The following is a 17,198-nucleotide window of genomic DNA, read 5'->3' as shown; positions in this document are numbered from 1 at the left end:
CTGTTTGCTGCGGGTCAGAGGTGTAGCTCCTTGGGAGCCCGCCTCATCCTGTGAGAACATTCTGGTTCCTGAGCAAGGTCAGAAGTCTTCAGGTTCTCTGTTCCAGGCTTGGCATCAAGCACCAGTTCTGACAATCTCAGCCATTGTTTTTTTGTGGTGTGGTTTGGTTTTTTTAGGTTGTGCTCTTCAGATACTAAATATACGGCAAGATGGTCAAATGAAACTGTCTTCAGCAGCATTTTAATAAGTCCCAAGATGATAACAGACCACATGCCAGATGTTGTGCTCAAAGCGCTGAACAGTTTGACTCAGGAACATGGATCGTGCATTTCTTGTCAGGCACGAGAATGTAACACCGATGTGGTATAACCCAAGCTCGAAGATGAGGTGTGGGGGTTTTTTATTGCAGGTTTCAAGTATTCAGGACACGTTCCACTTCCATTCCTAAGTGGATTTCAGTACTTTTCTCACATTGCATAAAATAAACAAGGGTGGTGATGCCCTTGCCTCTGCAGCAACCTCGAGTGACATTGTGCTGGTTAAAGCACAGATTCTCCATTTATGCTGAAAGTTGAGCTTTTACAGAACGGAGCAGTGTGACAGGCTCCAGCCACGCCTGCGTACACTGGCGCACGGGCTGCGGCCTCGACGGAATACTTGCCCAGCGCAGGTGCATGCGTGAGGACAGCTTGGCCTGTGTGTTAGAGCAGAGCTCTGTCCGACCTGGCATTTTAAGCGCTGGTTCTGCTTTGAATTCACTTCACACCATTGTCTCTGCACCCCGTGACCCACCTTTGCAAAGCCTGGCAGGTGCTGCGGGACAGGAGTGCTGTGACCACACTGCTGCAGCACGTGAGGTGGCACCCGTGCAGTGGCTGGAGGTGGGTAAGTGAGCGAGCTGGTGGCAGCGGGCAGGCCACCCATGCTGGTTTTTAATCAGGCAGTTCTGATTGATTGCACTGTTTTTCTTACAGATAGGGGCGTGGCAGGGATGGTGTTGTGAAATGCTGCTCGGATATACATGTGCAATATTCTTTAATCTACCCGTCTTTTGTATTTGTTGATCCACATGATTATTTTTATTGATTTCAAACTAATCTTGTAACTACTTATGAGAAGGAAAAAAAAATTGTATTGTTCATATATATTAGTCACTAGCTCTAGCTCCAACTGTTGAGAGCGCCTACCTAATTCTGCCAAAAATGTACAACCAGTTGTACGGATTTTAAAAATGAATTTCTCATTTCTAGTGTACAACTATCTTAACTCTTTTTGTTTTAAAGCTCAGCAGCATTTCTTATTAATATGATGTGATGTGAGTGGGTGTTCTTGCTGTGATACTTAATGCGGAGACAAAATAAAATGCACTCTAAAAATTTGTCTTCTTACATTCAGGTATGCTGCTTACTATTTTATAGCTGTTCAGAGCTAGATGCAGTGCAGCAAGGTAAGTCCACACCAGCAGCAAAGGGCCTGGCAGCACCCCAGGCAGGCCCCAGTGGTGCTGCGGTGTCCCCTGCCACTGCCTGTGGAGCAGGACCAGCCTCTAGGGAGAGGAGAGAGCAGCAGGACTGCCTGCTACTGCCCTGGAGACAGGGCAGCTAACAAACACAGCATGGCTATCAGATTTAAACGGCTAAAATCTGAGGCATTTAAGCACAAGCTGTACTGCACCAGTGCCATCATTTTACAAACCATTAAAGTAACAGTTTTAGAAGAAAAGCACTTTTGTTTGCATACAATAGTGAAACAGGTGGGGGTTTTCTCCCCTGGCTCTCAGCAGCAGCTAGTAACAACTCAAATAGTGCAGGGCCTCTGAAAAAATGTGGCTGCATACTGTATTTAATTCTTGTGCACAAGCAGGAGCCTGTGGTTAAGCACACACGGCCCTGAGGAGACAAGCACACCACACTGCTGCTGGCTCCGGGAGAACATGCACTCATAGCAGTACAGGAATGAGAATGCTTGCTCAGAAACTCAGACATCACCACACATGTGATTCAAGGATTTATTAAGTCATACATGCAAAACATACTGCTAATTGCATTAGCAAAAGATCAATGTAAAAATGTCACAATTTCGCAACTTTTAAATTTTGCTTTAGTGGTTGAAGGGTGTAGTTCAACATCATATTCCTGCCAGTTTAGAATGTACAGAACATTAGCACTAATTTACAGAACCTCACAGACCCAAGTTACCATTATTCAATCTATGCTGCACACGGACATGTAGTGACATAAAGAACACTCATCTGCATTAGTCATGTTACAGTGGTGGGGATGTCTTGCAAATAATATTTGAGAAGATTCATGGTTTGTAGAGGTTTAAAATATAAAAATTACTAAAATGTGTAAAGCTGCTTCACATGATTTTTACACCTAGTTAATAAGACTAAAAGCACCTCAGAAAGCATATAACTTACTGGGTCAGAAGTAACAGGAAAATGAGGATATGCTTGAATGTTCTACTCTACACAAAAAAAAAAAAAAGCAAATTTCTATCACCAGAAAGGTTTTAAAATACAAGTTATATTGCTCAGTAAGAAGAGATTCTACAAGAAAAGCATTTACCACACAACAGTTGTGGGAGTGGCTGGTTCAGAGTTGTACATAAATGAATGCCCTCCTTGAAATTCAAAGGAATTTACCTATGGACACCAACCTCTCTTCCACTACTCCACCTCTGGGAAAACAGTCACCAACTTCAACCTGCACTAAAAAAATCAACTAATTCCATGTAACTACCCTGGCAGTGTAGTGTAAGTCATCTGTACAGTGTGGAAATACTGTCTGGCACTAGCATCGGCTCCAACCCACTATTTCATTAATCCACCACAATACAATGCTGTCAAAAGGACTAGATACACTTCAGTAAGAATAGTTATTTATTTATTTTTAAAATCACAGCAGCAAGAACTAGATTGCAACCAAGCCCTTACCAACGATAAAGCATTTTACACTGTGACTCGAGAGTGTCAGTCATTGTCAGAGATCCAGGTTTGATACACAACACTAGGCAATGACTAGGTTGAGAAAACATTTAATAAGAAAACACATTAGAGTGCAGTGTTTTGCTAATTACCCGGTACTGTTACTTACTGTGAAAAACTAGAAAGTGTTTTTGCATTTCCTACCAGAAATTAGAGTAATCTTCAAGAAGAATCTTTAAAAAAGTTTAGTGCTTAGTGTTTGTAGCACAACAATGCAACTTAGTTCAGCAGATAGTTTGGCAACACTTAATTGAGCAAGAACAGGATTTTAAAAATAAGGCTTTACATAGGTTTGACTTTTCCAGAGTTTGCTTTTAAAAGAATGCAAGGTGACTTCCACACTTTTAAACAAATGAAACTGAAATTGTTGATTGGTTCTAGAATTTATGGAAGAGAACTAATTTATAACAGAAAAACTTGGCATTGAGTGTGAATGCTCCATTGTTCCGAGCAAAGCACAGGGTTTGGAGTGGGGTGGGGGAGGGTAACGTTTACAGCAGCAGACATTTTCTCTTCCTCTTCTTTACAGGAGGGGGGCACAGAACTGCTCGGATAGCTTCATCAAACACTGTCTTGAGGCCTCGCTGCGTAAGTGCTGAGCATTCCAGGTATTTCACTGCACCTGTGGAAAGCAAAAGGCAGTTTACAAAGCAGTTTTCCAGTTAGAGCAGTACCACTTTAGCTAACTCCGCAACAAAAGCCAGGCCTTTATTTTAATTAAGGGTACAGCATCTTCCACAAGCAAAATTTGGATTAAGTCAACAATAACACGCCATCACCATCATACCGATCTCTTTTGCCATGGCAAGGCCCTGTGGGTAGGTGATAGGAGTCAGCTTCTTCTCCTTCAGTTTTTCAATAGTGTCCTTATCATCCCGGAGATCGAGTTTGGTACCCACTAAGATGATGGGGGTGTTGGGACAATGGTGCCGCACCTCAGGATACCACTGCAAAAAAACAGAGGGGGGGGGGGGGGGGGGCAGGTTTCCGTGAAGGCTCTGGACAGAAAGGCTCGGCGTCCTTCATGGTAGTCAAAGAGTAAAGGGAATGTAAGACCTCGTAAGGCAGTAGTAGGAAAGAACATACAACTGCAGCGAGTTTTAGTGAAGCCAACAGGTATTTTGACTGTGAAAATCCACCCTATTAAGGGCTGTATTTTCTCCACACATCACAGAACCCCCCACCCTGCACTTCCCTAGCCCTTGGAGACTACTCCTAATTGTGAAGTCTCCACCGTGCCGTACAGATGAGTTGTCTAAGGACATGAAAGACTGCAACAGCAGCAGCATATGTGGTAGAATGCTGGCTGATGCAAGAAACAAGTGTATCAACCTGATTCTTAGATGCGTTTGCTTTTTAATATTTTTTTTTAAAGTGCATTGAAAGGAAAGGTGCTGGTTGCAATTTTAGCACCTTGTTGGCTGAACACTCTTGAATTACTGTTATCCCATCAATGCATCAAGGATTCATCAATCCAATTCATACTTGGGAGTGTTTCACATGCCCTGAACTTCCACAGCTTATCAATTAGGTAAATAGATTTCTGTCTTTTCAAACTAAATTTCACATTGCCTGCCAAAAAAAGAATTTTTTTAAAACCACCTAATATTTTCCAGCCACTGTTGTAAAGCAAACAGTATGTCGAATGCTTATAGAAATAACACGATAGCAGCTCGTACTTACCTTAGCACGGACATTTTCAAAGGAAGCGGGACTCACAAGGGAAAAGCAGATTAAGAAGACATCCTACAAAACAAGGTGGTAGAAGTCAGCCCAGCAGAGCAACCCTTACAAAAACGGCATGAAAAGGCCAATAACCCCAGCACCTGTATCACACTTGCCACAGGCAAGGTCAGCGATACAGCTGCACACGACAGAGGGGCTTTCCCAGTGGGAAATCCATTCCCAGGCAGCTACAAGCAGACACAAAAGGGGGGACGACGCCAACAGACAGATCATAGTCAAGTTCATAACCAGCTATTGCAGTGGCCAGCCACTAAGATGCTTACACTGTTGCATTCCAAAAACTTTTTTCCCCCTAAGTGTCACTTCTTCTCCCTCACCAACATTCAGAAAAAAAACCCCACAAAATACTTCAGATCCCTGACAAAACACAGGGAGCAATGAGGAGCCACCAGACTGGCTCCTAACCCAGGGCTGGATGCTCTCTGCAGACCCTAGAGTGATTTAAGCCTTTACGTGTAACTCATCAGCACAGGATGTTGCAAACATGTTAACCACTGGCACTGATTTTTAAAAATATGAATAGACTATTAACGTACTACTCTAGTCTTGACTTGCAGAGGCAAAGTATACAGTATAGAATTAAAAAAAAAAAACAAACTATGATAATGTCTACAATTATTACTTCCATGCCCAAATCGGAATAATCTTGTAGAACTGTCACTTCTTCTGAATATCAGTAAGAAAGAGATTTCAGAATTTCTCTATAACTAGATTAGGAGTGAGAAGGGTATTAAAAACCTCAAAGCTCCCTCCTTCCCCTTCTAAATAATGAGAAAGAAGAGAGAAAAGCGGGCATTTTTAGGGATCTTGCACATCTCCCTTTTCAACTGAAGGCAAAAGATCCTTAAGAGTAAATGTAGCTTAGAGCACATGTTTACACTAACTGCTGTACAGTGTACACTTCAACCTGCACTCTACAAGCACACAGAATAACTACAAAATTAATTGCCTAAGCTGATGAAGACTTATCGTCTTACCGTATGACCCTGAGCTCAATAAGCATCTCTCGAACAAGCCCAGCTTCCCCCCACGTACCTCTGCATCCGTACTTATGCCGGTACCAAATGTGTTAAAGAATCAGATGTTTCAGAATGTTAGTTGATTGTGCTGCATTTCAAGGCATTTTGTTAGGTCAGCATCTGACATCTGCACTGCTAAGCACTTGCAACCCAGTTGTTCATGCATCACCCCAACAAGTTTCCGTAGCAGCGTCCCAGAAGAAGAAAGAAACAACATCAAATAAGGTGATACTATGGCCACTACTTCTGTTTTCCAATTCTGCAGGTTTGTGGTGACTGAAGGTCGGTCTGCGCATTATGCAGACTCTCTCCTTCACTGGCTCCAGAGATCAAAAAATCCAGTGTAACCACGTGGAATTATTCGTAGATTTCAGGTGTCTTTCACACTACCAATCTTCATAAATAGGAGGAAAAGGTATTTATTTGTAAGAAATGGTTTAGTCTTGACAACTCACAAGGAGATTTGGTAACAGAGTTCTCAGACTTGCAACTCGATAGTTCCAAGAAAAGTAGTTGTTTAAAAAATAGGGGCCAATTTATCACTATCATAGGCAAGACAAGATGACAGAACTTGGAACTGAAGTTTATTTAAAGTTTTACATACGGCAATGGGTTGATCTGTCAGACTGGAAGATATATTCTTACCATTGGTTCCTCCAACCTAATAACAGTAGGAGATAAAGTTACTCCTAAAATGGATTTAAGGGAAAAGGTTCTCAGGCAGCAATTTGTGCTCACAAGTACTCGCAATGTGGCTTTTCTTCTTAAGAGAGACGCTGCCCTGTTACTCGGCACAACCAACCACCTGCACCCAGACCAGACCACCAGGCTTCCCCAGAAACCCGTCGATGCCTGCCTGCACTGGCAGAGGGAACTTGCAAGAGCAAACCTCCAGGGGAAGCATCCTCCTAACTGAATTTTCTTTTTGCTTTGGTCTCCTGAACAAACACAGTTAACCACCCTTTCTCCCAACTGCTTCCTTCCCCAAATACTTTGAGACACTGGTAGATTTCAAATACATTCAGGAGAAGGTATTAAATTCCTGTATATTTTAAGGAGGGGGAAGAAAGATACAAATTAACTCCTCCACTAAGGCAAAGTCCTTCCTGTGAAGTTACCAGCTGCTGAACTGCTGGGTGACCAACAGAGGTACACCTACTGGCCAAGTCACCAGCAACACCTGCTTTCACCCTGCCCAGAAGGTCCTTCAAGTGCACAAGAAACAGAGGGCCCCAAGAACATGTGAGGGGCGAGTTTCACACAGCACAGTGAAGGAAGAGGGAGGCCGAACGCAGATCCTAAAACCTCGGGCTTCATCATCAGCTCCACCCTCCTCCTCTATGCTTTGTTCGTTTCATGGGGTTTTTGTCCTGTAAGTGATGATGGGTCTTGCATGTTGCGCAATCTAGAATCTGAAGACTGCTCCATTAGAAGTTAAAGACTTACCACCCTGTTTCATCCTCTGCTGTATAAAACAATCCAAATAACTGGAAAGACTTCAAACCTTAACAGTTACACATGCTTGTACAGAAGCAATTTTTTTCCCCAAAAATATGCTTAGATTGACATAGAATTCTTTTGGAGTCTATCAGAAAGCCACAGTTATTTTAGCAGGCTTAAGACACGCACATGCATATCTTTTTATACCCTGAGACACTTTTTAAAAAATATTTTTATGATGTTAAGTAAAGCTTAAGTTCTAAGTATCCTATAAATGTTTAAGTATTGGAGAAAAACAGCCTTCCATCGTCTCTCTTCCTAGGAAAGATATATTTCGCATTTCTAGCAGAGATGCCTATAACTGACGAGTTCATATCTATCTTGGGTATCGTAACTGATGGGAAAGCCTAACTGTAAGAGTTAGTGAGCAGCGAATTAAGGAAAATTGTGAATTAAGACAGTTCTCTAAAAAAGCACCAGAGCTCCTTAAATGAGATATGTATTATTCAAGAAAGCAGTTATGCTGTGCAGTAACTGGCACAATTCTGCATTTTACATTATCAGCATTGAACATATATTTGACCATTAACAACAACAGTAATTAATGCAAAAAAAAAAACGCCTTTACTTAAAGCACAGCCCCACCAGATATATAAGCAACAGCTCTGGAGACTAGAAAACCAGCGTCTACAAAGATTAACTGTAGCGAAGTCAAACTGGGAAGAAAAGAGCGGATTACTTCAGCATTTTCCTTACACAAGGAAAGATGCAGCGCACAGACAGGACTTAACCAGTTGCAAGCACAGAAGACAGAAGCACATTTGTAGTGATGTTACAGCACAGACTACAGTAAATAATAAAATAACCACGGGCTTAAGTACATTTGAAAGCTCCGAGCAGCCTCTGTCAATACCAATAATATCTTCATTCACTACTGCCTCTTTCATATTTGCAACATCTTCACAGAGACTAAACAATATCAAGTGCTTAGCAGTGACAGTGTCAGGTTGCAGCCAAACATTAGCCTAAAAACAAAAACAAACCCTGCTTTTGGCAGACAGACCTTAACATCAATGGACTAGCTGATGGGACTATTCACCAAGGGGTTTTGGTTTTGTCTGGGGGGGTGTTACATTTAACAACAAGCATTCTAGCTGCTTCTGAGGCTGCAACTACACAAAAGCCAACAAGTATCAGTGCACGCAAATATGCAAGCATGCAAATTTTAACATTTGTACAACTGTACACACATCAAAAATTTAACACTACAGCTACAGCACACAGGACGAAGGAAGGTAGCTTGCAGTGAGTCACTAAGAAATCCAACTCCAGATGTGACAACATTGGCCTTGCGTTCAAAAAATAAACTTTACGTTAAGACAAAGCTGTACAGATTCTTTCTAGTTTCACACTGTAGTTCTTACTGTTTGCGGATAGGAGAGCGGACGTAGTCTGTCATAGTCCTCTTGACCAGCTGTATCCCACAAACCCAGGTTGACCGGTTTTCCATCAACCATTACATTAGCAGAGTAGTTGTCAAAGCTAAATAATAAAATAAATTAAAAAAAAGTTAGCTGCATCAGACTTGCAGTAAAACAGGGCACCCAAGGACTTTTTCCTACAGAGTTCTAATTGGGAACACTGCAAACGGAAACATTTTTATTGCATCTTTCTGCTCCCCAGAAACAGTAAAGTTGTTCTTTAAATACTGAGCCTGGTTCGGGTAATGGAAGGAAAAAATAAGCACAGCAGACTTGGTCCAGCCTGTGCCGAAGTCATCTATTTCACCGCTCTTCCAAAGGAAGTGCTAATCTCAGTAACTGGGGGGAAGCAAGTGATGCACTTTGCAAACACTTTCCAGTCTTAGTGGGACATTCAACAAGTTAATCTGTCTCGTTTTGTAAGACTTAAAATAGAAGATACATGAGCAACAACCAAGGAATTCTCAATGCCAACAGCAGGTAATAAAAAAACCGGCTTACTAATGCTGCTAATCAAAACCCCCTCCAATGAAATACCAAAGTTAATTACCAGTGGCCAGTACAGGTGTAGTTTTTATCTCACTGCTACTGCAGGCACAGAGGTTTTAATGACTTGTTAAGGCTAAATGAATGAAGTTCACTGGGAACACAAGCATACTATAATGCAAAAATCTGAATTTTAAGACCAAAATAAGGAAACAGGAGTAATTACGACAAGGCCTTGGAAAGGTAATGCGAGTCATCTGTAAATCCCATTAGAATGTATTGTGTTATCTGAAAAACTCACCAATACTTAACAAACAGCAAGATAGCCAGATAAGCATAGACATATCCAAACAGGGCAAAGCAGCTGCTCATGTACAGAACCCTCCCCACACCAGGCACTCAAAAAGAGAACTACACTAATACTGATACTGACAAATCCTTACATGCAGGAAAGTGGGAAGCACCAAAATAAATGAGTCCCCACAATCTTGTCTAAGGAGCTACAGAGCTGTGGCTGGCTTAGCACAGGATGGGCGGTAGCACAAAAAAGTAGAAGGAACAAATAAAACAAAAAATCTCTAGTCATATAAGCAACCATTTCTGATGATATGATGTTTTCCAAGCTGTTCAGCCTTGGGACTGCTTATTATGAATGATACTGAAGACAGAAATAACACAGAATTTTAAAGAGAACAGCATCTGATAAAATGTTAGTAAATATTAGTCCCCAATAAACTCAGAGTCCCCAGTAGGCCTAGAGAGCAGAGGCGCAAAGCTGATGGAGCATGAACAAGCACTGCTATGACTGTGCTGAGCAGTAAAAGCCCAAAGTGCTTCTCCTTACACACACAGAGACACTCAGTTAAACACTGAAGATGAATCTGGGGGGTGCTCGCAGCCAATTCAAATAAGGAATATGGAACGGCAGTAACCACGGAGGAGTTGACAAAAATGAGTTCTTGGGATTTTATAAATACTTACACAGTGGGTATATATTCTCCAGGAAACGCATTGGTTGTGTAACTGATGAGTAGGCATGTTTTACCTACAGCACTGTAAAAAAGAGAAAGTTTACATGTAAAACACATTCACCTTGAACAATGAGAAATAATATTGCTTTTAGGGAAGAAGACCGATTACATCCAGCCACCCAAGGAACAACTGACTGTCAGTAGTCACTATTGTGCAAGAAAACAGCTAAGAGACTGTAGCCTTAAAACTGCTGGCAATACAAACACACCTAATATAAACATCCATTTTTAAAACTAGTAAATTACCAAATTTTGTTAATCTTTAGACAAAAAGAACCCACAAGTATTAATGAGACTATTCAGTCAGATGACTTGCAGGTATTAGTACTCAACACTGCCTTACTCCAGCTCCCTGAATTTAAAGATGACCCTGAAAAGTATTTCCAGATACCTTTTACACAATACCAAAACTGTTATCTTTTCCAGGAAATGGTATACTTTCACATAAGTAAAGTTTGAAAAAGCTTGAAAATACTATTTCCCAACACACTGTTACTTTTGAGTATTTGAGGAGCAAATAAAAAAATAAGTATAATCCTCACAATATTTATTGCTATTGCAAAATTACCCCCCACATGCATTCATCAACTATTCAAACATTTCATTAACTGATTTATCTATAAATTACATTCCAATATTGGAGAGCTTGGAACACAAAACCTTTCCCCACCAATCCAACTCTGAACAGCCTCAAATGGGGGCAGGAGAAGGTTCTGTTCCAGGTTTCCATCAAAACTCTGGCAGCCAGCTCCTTCCCTCCCCGCATCTTATATCTCAAGTCAAACATCAGATTAACGACACCACTGAATTTGTGTTAGTTTCAGTCAAAGGGTTGGAAGACACAAGAGCAGACATTTCTTTTTTAAAATAGACCCTACAAAGTGTGTTTCTAACACTGCAGACGGGTTCCCAGGCTGGCTTCTCACTTGAAGCGCATAATCCTTTTAACAGTGCGAGAGATTCCAGGGGTGAGTGTGCAACTAGTTCCTCAAAAGCAATAGTGCCCAGCTAGCCTTACAGTCTTCCCTGATCACTCCTGATCCAGACAAACTCCCATACAAGGAAAAATGCATTGTCTTGCAGATGTTTTATCATACAAGGATTTGCTCAAAGCAAGTCAGCAGTAACTGTGAAACCATACTGTACTCACACATATAATCTTGCCATTAGTGTTAGGCTTGACTCACGAGCCTCCTGAACAAAATCTTTCACAAGCTGAAGGAACTCATTACAGTTTTAGTCTAGAACTACAGTTAATATAAAACCAAAACAAACAAAAAACCCCCGAGAACTAAATGCTATTACTAAAAATACCCTATTAACCTTTAGCTTCTGCAGAAGAAAAAAAAAAAAAAGTAACTCAGCAATAAGCTTTAGTGAAGGGCTTTCTCCAGCTGCAAGCGTTTTGAGGCATTCCTATCTGAATTTTACTATGTAACATCCACTTAAGTCACTGCATTTCTTCTCTTTATTTGGAAGCACGTGAACTGTCCCTTCCCAAAGGGTGTCTTTAAAACATTATTTAAAATGATTTCACACTCAATATTAACCAACCACCCTTGCCTAGTGACTCACAGTTTAAGCCAGGTTAAGTAAATTTGAGCTTTGTCACAACCACAAGTTAGCCCGTACGTTGTAGCTCAATCTGTAACAAGTGTCCATTAAACTTCAAGCAGTTCCATACTGCCTTAGCCCAAGACATTACTTGATAGCAGCATCTGACAACATCAGCTTAAATGCCTGAGCTATGGAAAAATTGCTTCAGTGTGCAAAATTACCTAGGATTTTATCTTACAAGCCCATTTTTTAATTGTAATTTTATGTTTCTCATCTGACACCTAGCTTAACATCCCATCTGCTGCAGCTCACTCTGATCATACCAGGCAGTTTTCCACATTACTTTTCACAGCTGCTTCTAAGGAAACTAGATGTCAGCTCCTTGCACAGTCTGAGGCATTTGGTTTGGATTTTTTTTTTTTTCCTTTCAGCATGCACTCTCTTTTACCAAGACACAACAAGAGGGGGCATTTAACTCTGTTCTTGAGAAGCACAATCTCTGAAGGTTCTCCTGTAGTAACAGCCTTAAGACACACTTGTGTTCAAAAGCAGGGGAGGGATTTGCCCTTCAAAAACTTCTGTGGGAAAGAATCAGGGAGCAGAGAATGCAACTAACTAATTTAAACAGCTGTCAAAAGAGAAGATGCCATCTTATCTCTTGCACTAGCACTCACTGAATCTGTAACAAGCTGGAACTAGGAGTTAAGGGAAGCTACTCACTCCGCCTCCCCCATAAGGACAACTTGCTATTTTAGCTCCCTGAGCTATCAGTTAGATCGTTTGAATATATTGCTGAACTGCACTCACGACGCTATAAAGCAGGTTACTCTGGTCCAGCTTACAAAGGACAATGTGAAAACCTTCAAAATCCCAAGAGGGGCAAAAGCCATCAGCTTCTTTGGGAAATTTCTTTAGGCACAGACGTTACGTGTTCTCACACTTCTAGAACCTGTTGGTCTGACGCTTCATTTTCCAGTAATTTCATTACAGGTCATCTAAGCTGCTAACAAACTAATGTCGAACTCAACCGTTTTCAGCAGTGGATCAAGAACTTTTCTCTGCACCCAGGCTCCTTTGCTCACCTTGCACTGAAACTGGTGAGTCTGCTCTGGCTAATCAGAACAGCGCAGGAAGGAGGTGGCGAGAGATTTCATTCCAAGCCTGGAAGTGCCTGTAGTGTGTTTCTGCAGCACCAATCGGCCAGAGTAATTTAAACAAGAACAAACACGTTCAACAACCCTGTTTCAGACTTGCTCCATCTAGGTTTCCTGCTTCCCTTGCCTTTTGGCTCACCGCCCTACAAATCAGATCATTATGGTCACCGGCCTTAAAAATAAACACCAATGCCTACCATTATAAATAAAGTACATCCTCTAAGTATTTTATCAACTTTTTGATACTTTCAACTTCTGTATTAAAGCAACTCCCCTAAAGAGAGTTCCAACTGTTTGGCAAAATATAAATCTCTGTATGTAAAGGCCAAGACTAAGAAACTAAAATAACACCAAACCGAGATTAGTCATAACAAGATTTCTAGCAACTACTTAATCATAGCTCTGTCCACCCACTATTACATAAATGAAACTAGTAACATTTGACTGTAATTTAAAATATGGCCTACAGAAATCCAGTGTTTTAACCACTTAATAAGCAAAAGGCTTACAAAAGACGGTACCGAGTCTCTTACTGCTTGCAGGTACCATCCAGGAATTAATGTATTTATATAACTGCATCTGTATTAATTCTTGAAAGTAAAACATGTCATCTCTTTCCTGGCCTTATTTACACTAACAAGCTTTATGAAGTTTCCCCACTGCATTAGAGCTGCCGGGAGCCACAAGACGCAATGAAAATGCCATTGGAGGACCTGCACCAGCATTTCTTCCACCATAAACGCACCAGAGCTGCACAGATCATCGAGAACCTCCTGCCACTAAAAACTGCTTGGGAGAATTTAGTTCCCATTTGCAGCCATGGTAGTGGAGGCCAGCTAAAGTACTGACTGGTTTAATTCTGGAAACACAGATACCTGCAAACAGGCAGCAGCCTTCATAAAAAGCTTTATGTCATTTTTCTTTCTCTGATCCACACGAACTACCTCCCTTAGCAGACACCATGCACAACAGCCCAGGTCTTCACTCAAATATTAAACAGTAGCTGAGATTCCTCTAGTAGCACCCTCAGATCAAAAAGTTCAGTATTCTTGCTAGAGTAGGTTTAGTTACATACAGCTCTGCCAGATAAGTTGTTTTACTCGCTGTGACACACCCTCTCCTAAATATGCTGTTCAGTACCTACAATGCTGCCTTTTTTTTTTTTTACTTTACAAGTTTGGTAACAGAAGTTCCTAAATTTCAAGTCACTGTACTCTCTACAGATTGCACTGGAGGGACATGATGTGTCCAGCATCTTACACAAACACTGCACTACATTCAACAAGGAGCCGATTACCCTACCCCCCGGCTTCTCAACAAATCTATCAAATCAAAGCTATCTCAACAAGCTATCAAATCAAATACAGTATGGCTTTAGCAGGTAAGGCCTCAAGTTAAGCAGAATTCCCAACAGGGACTCTTAGTTCACTGCTCTTGTTCTTACAGTATTTCTATAATTAAAAAATGCCTACAAAAGAGTGCAAAGTGTGACCATTTCTAGCAGAACTTCCCCGACATCACTGGAGACTTCACACCACTTAACAGCTGCCTTTTCAGAGTGAAAACAAAAGCTGCTAAAAATAACTTACACCAATGCTTTTTCTCAACTGTCAATCAACAGCAATTCCTGCAGTTACTCAAGTGGAGTACTCTTCATTTCTCCGGCACATTCCTACTGCTCTGTATCATCAAGAAGTCAAAGCAACAGTTGCCATTTATTTTTCCCCAACACCACCCTCACAGTGAAGAAAAAAGGGTATGATAGCCAACTAACACACATGCCATGTTTTTCTAGTCAAATTAATTGCCTAAACAGATACTAACCAAAGCTGTAAGAACAAACATGAGTTACCTATGAGAAAGCCTACACATTGACAAATTAAGAGAAGAATAATCACACAGGTACTTCTACAGCTTTATTTTGTTCCTAGCAGATCTTTGTGCAGGGTACATAAAACAATACCCAAGTTTTATATTACGTGAGCAAATCTTTAACTTGCATTGTTTTACAGAAACACTAAGGCTTTAGCCTTATCTAAGCCAAACACTACACATCTCCTAGAATACCTGTAATGGTTGAACTTTTGAAGCAGCGGCGCAGAGAAACATAGTTAAGTATGTTTTAAAAACACTGAATGGAGAATGATACAAAGCTACCAAAAATGAGCAACTGTACCTGAATGGAGCCTTAAGAGATACTTGCTTCTAACTAAGGAAGAAGGAAAACAAATTGAACCACTGTATTTTGTTCACACATATGTACAAAACTCAGGCAGAATTACACTGCTTTCATTTCCAAGACAAACAGCAATAAACATGTTAGGAACTGGGATGGTTTACAAAGCAAATGATGTAAAGAACTCTTTCGTTGAATGCATTACTGAATATTATACAGTTTGTCTGTGCTGAGTTCTCAAATCTAGTGGAGGAAGTAGACTGAACTTTTCCCCCACCCAAAATGATGCATTGCATTTATTTACAGCATTGCCACAAACACAGTTCAGTTGAATTAAGAAAAAAAAAGTCGAAAAGCAAATTTGTTGGTTTTAAAAATCAATATAACCATAGTTATCCTATCTGGAATCAAAGAATTACTTTACTATGAAAAGTCTTAATTTGTCAAGATACCACTTCATGTTCATATTGCTCAAAATCTTACACAGCAAGTCAAAACAAATCGGTCACACAGAGTAAATTTATCTTTCAACCATACTTTTTAGGAAAGGTACATCTTAAAAAACAAACCACAAAAAAAAAAACCACACACAAATAATTTGAAGATTAAGCCACCACGTGAAATTGCAGGCAGTGGCAAGACCATTTAGCTACACTTCACTCCTCTGTCATCTACAGGAGTTTGCTGTGATACCAATTATGCTCAGCCTACACTGGCATTTTTGTTTCTCCTAAGGGGGGAAAAAAACCCAAAACCTCTCAAACTGTGTAAGACAAGTCTTGTTTTCCAGCTGGCCTATGATGCTCCCCTGAGCTCTAGCATCCAGTAAGAGAAAGAACGCCTCTGACTTGGGGGGAATAGCATCATGGAGGATATTCAAAAGTAGCAAACACACAAACTCTTTCCTCGCCACAATTCCAGCATTCCTCGCGTTGAAATCCAACAGCTAAACTTAGGTTACCTCTATCCTACAAAGCATCCTCGAGTTGTTTCACATATTAGCAACACCATATTAGAACGCTGTAGGTCTAACAGTTCTTTGCAGCAAGTAAACCGCTGATTATTCGTATTCCAAGTGCTTTATTAGCCCCCTTTAGGCAGGAGCCCCCAAGACCAGCCGCACACACTCAGAAAGCAGCCCCTGCTCACAAGCGTTTCTGACCCGCTTAGAGTTCAGCGCATTTCGCTTAGTTTTACTGCAAGAATCGGATGCCAAAAATTAAGCTACAAACAGCAGCGTGTTACTTTCACAAACGGTATTTCAAATCCATATGAAATTTCTCCTATCGTTAAAGCGCGGTAAGTTTTTTCCCCAGCACACCCGGCCCGCTCCGGCGCGCCCAGCGCTGCGCGGGACGGGTGCGGGGGGGGGGGAGGGGGCGCCCCGCCGCCCAGGCCTCGCACACCCCCCGCCCGCGGCAGCCGCTCCCCTCAGCGCCAGCGAGTCACCCGGCCCCCGCCACAGCGCCCACCCCCGGGGCGCCATCCCCAGCCGCCACCCGGGGCTCGGGGGGAAGCCAGCACCGGGGGCCCCGCCGCCCCGGGACACCCCAGCGGCAGCCCCGCCGCCCGCTGCCGCGGCGGCCACCATTTGCTCGCAGCGCTCCCCGCCGTGCCCCACGCTTCCCTCCCCTCCCCCGCCACCGGCAGGAAGCCGCGGCCGCCACCCACTCGCCCCCACCCCCGCCTCGCCGCCGACCCCGGCCAGCCCCCGCGCCCCTCAGGGGCCGCACGGCCGCGCCCGAGCCCCGCCGCGGGGGCGCCCGCAACTTGCGGCGGGGCCCGGGCGTCCCGCGCCGCTCCCGGCCCCACGGGCCCCCCCTCCAGCCCCCGGGAGCCGGCGGAGCTCCTCATGGCGAGGGCCCGACCGAGGGGTCCCCTCACACTTACCCGTCGCCCACCACCACACACTTGATGGCCTGCATCGGGGCTGCGCCGCGGCGGCGGGTGCTGCTGCTGAGCGGGGCGGGGAGGGCCGCGCAAGAAGGGAGCCGGCGGCGGTCTCCGCACCGGGTCGCGGCCGCCTCCGCCCTGTGCCTGGCAGCGGGGACGAGGCAGCGGCCACCACCCAAGGCGGGGAGAGGGAGGACTGCGGGGAAACAGGAAGCGGCCGCTCCAC

At 42.8% G+C, this 17,198-nt stretch overlaps 2 protein-coding genes across 4 annotated transcripts in view; one reads left to right on the top strand and one right to left on the bottom strand.

The window, feature by feature from the left end:
• DAGLB (diacylglycerol lipase beta) overlaps positions 1-2,494 on the top strand; it is a 14,144-nt gene extending 11,650 nt beyond the window's left edge. For both annotated transcript variants that reach the window (XM_055707302.1, XM_055707303.1), the window contains exon 15: positions 177-2,494. In XM_055707302.1, the coding sequence (XP_055563277.1) occupies positions 177-369 (193 nt within the window). In that variant the 3' untranslated portion in view covers positions 370-2,494. The remainder of the gene's footprint in view (positions 1-176) is intronic.
• On the bottom strand, positions 1,995-17,198 carry RAC1 (Rac family small GTPase 1). 2 transcript variants are annotated; one of them, XM_055707304.1, is made up of 7 exons: positions 16,970-17,198; positions 10,143-10,214; positions 8,619-8,736; positions 6,359-6,415; positions 4,673-4,735; positions 3,777-3,936; positions 1,995-3,611 (listed from the first exon to the last, which is right to left on the bottom strand). In XM_055707304.1, exons 1-7 carry the CDS (start codon positions 17,002-17,004, stop codon positions 3,481-3,483), a joined length of 636 nt encoding a protein of 211 aa, XP_055563279.1. In that variant the 5' UTR covers positions 17,005-17,198; the 3' UTR covers positions 1,995-3,480. The 2 variants fall into 2 exon arrangements, with proteins under 2 accessions (XP_055563279.1, XP_055563280.1); XM_055707305.1 differs by lacking the exon at positions 6,359-6,415.

The sequence above is a fragment of the Falco cherrug genome, chromosome 4 (genome assembly GCF_023634085.1).
Source record: "Falco cherrug isolate bFalChe1 chromosome 4, bFalChe1.pri, whole genome shotgun sequence".
Taxonomy (NCBI): Eukaryota; Metazoa; Chordata; class Aves; order Falconiformes; family Falconidae; genus Falco; species Falco cherrug.
Note: the sequence above shows the minus strand (reverse complement) of the source record. Positions and strands in the feature narration are given on the sequence as shown.

Excerpts from the sequence above, each read along its gene's own strand:
- RAC1 (XM_055707304.1), bottom strand. The coding sequence starts at position 17,004 with ATGCAGGCCATCAAGTGTGTGGTGGTGGGCGACGG. Across the intron at positions 8,737-10,142 it reads GGAGAATATATACCCACTGT|CTTTGACAACTACTCTGCTA; the intron begins GTAAGTATTTAT and ends TTTATTATTTAG. Across the intron at positions 4,736-6,358 it reads TGACAGATCAACCCATTGCC|GATGTCTTCTTAATCTGCTT; the intron begins GTATGTAAAACT and ends CTTGTTTTGTAG.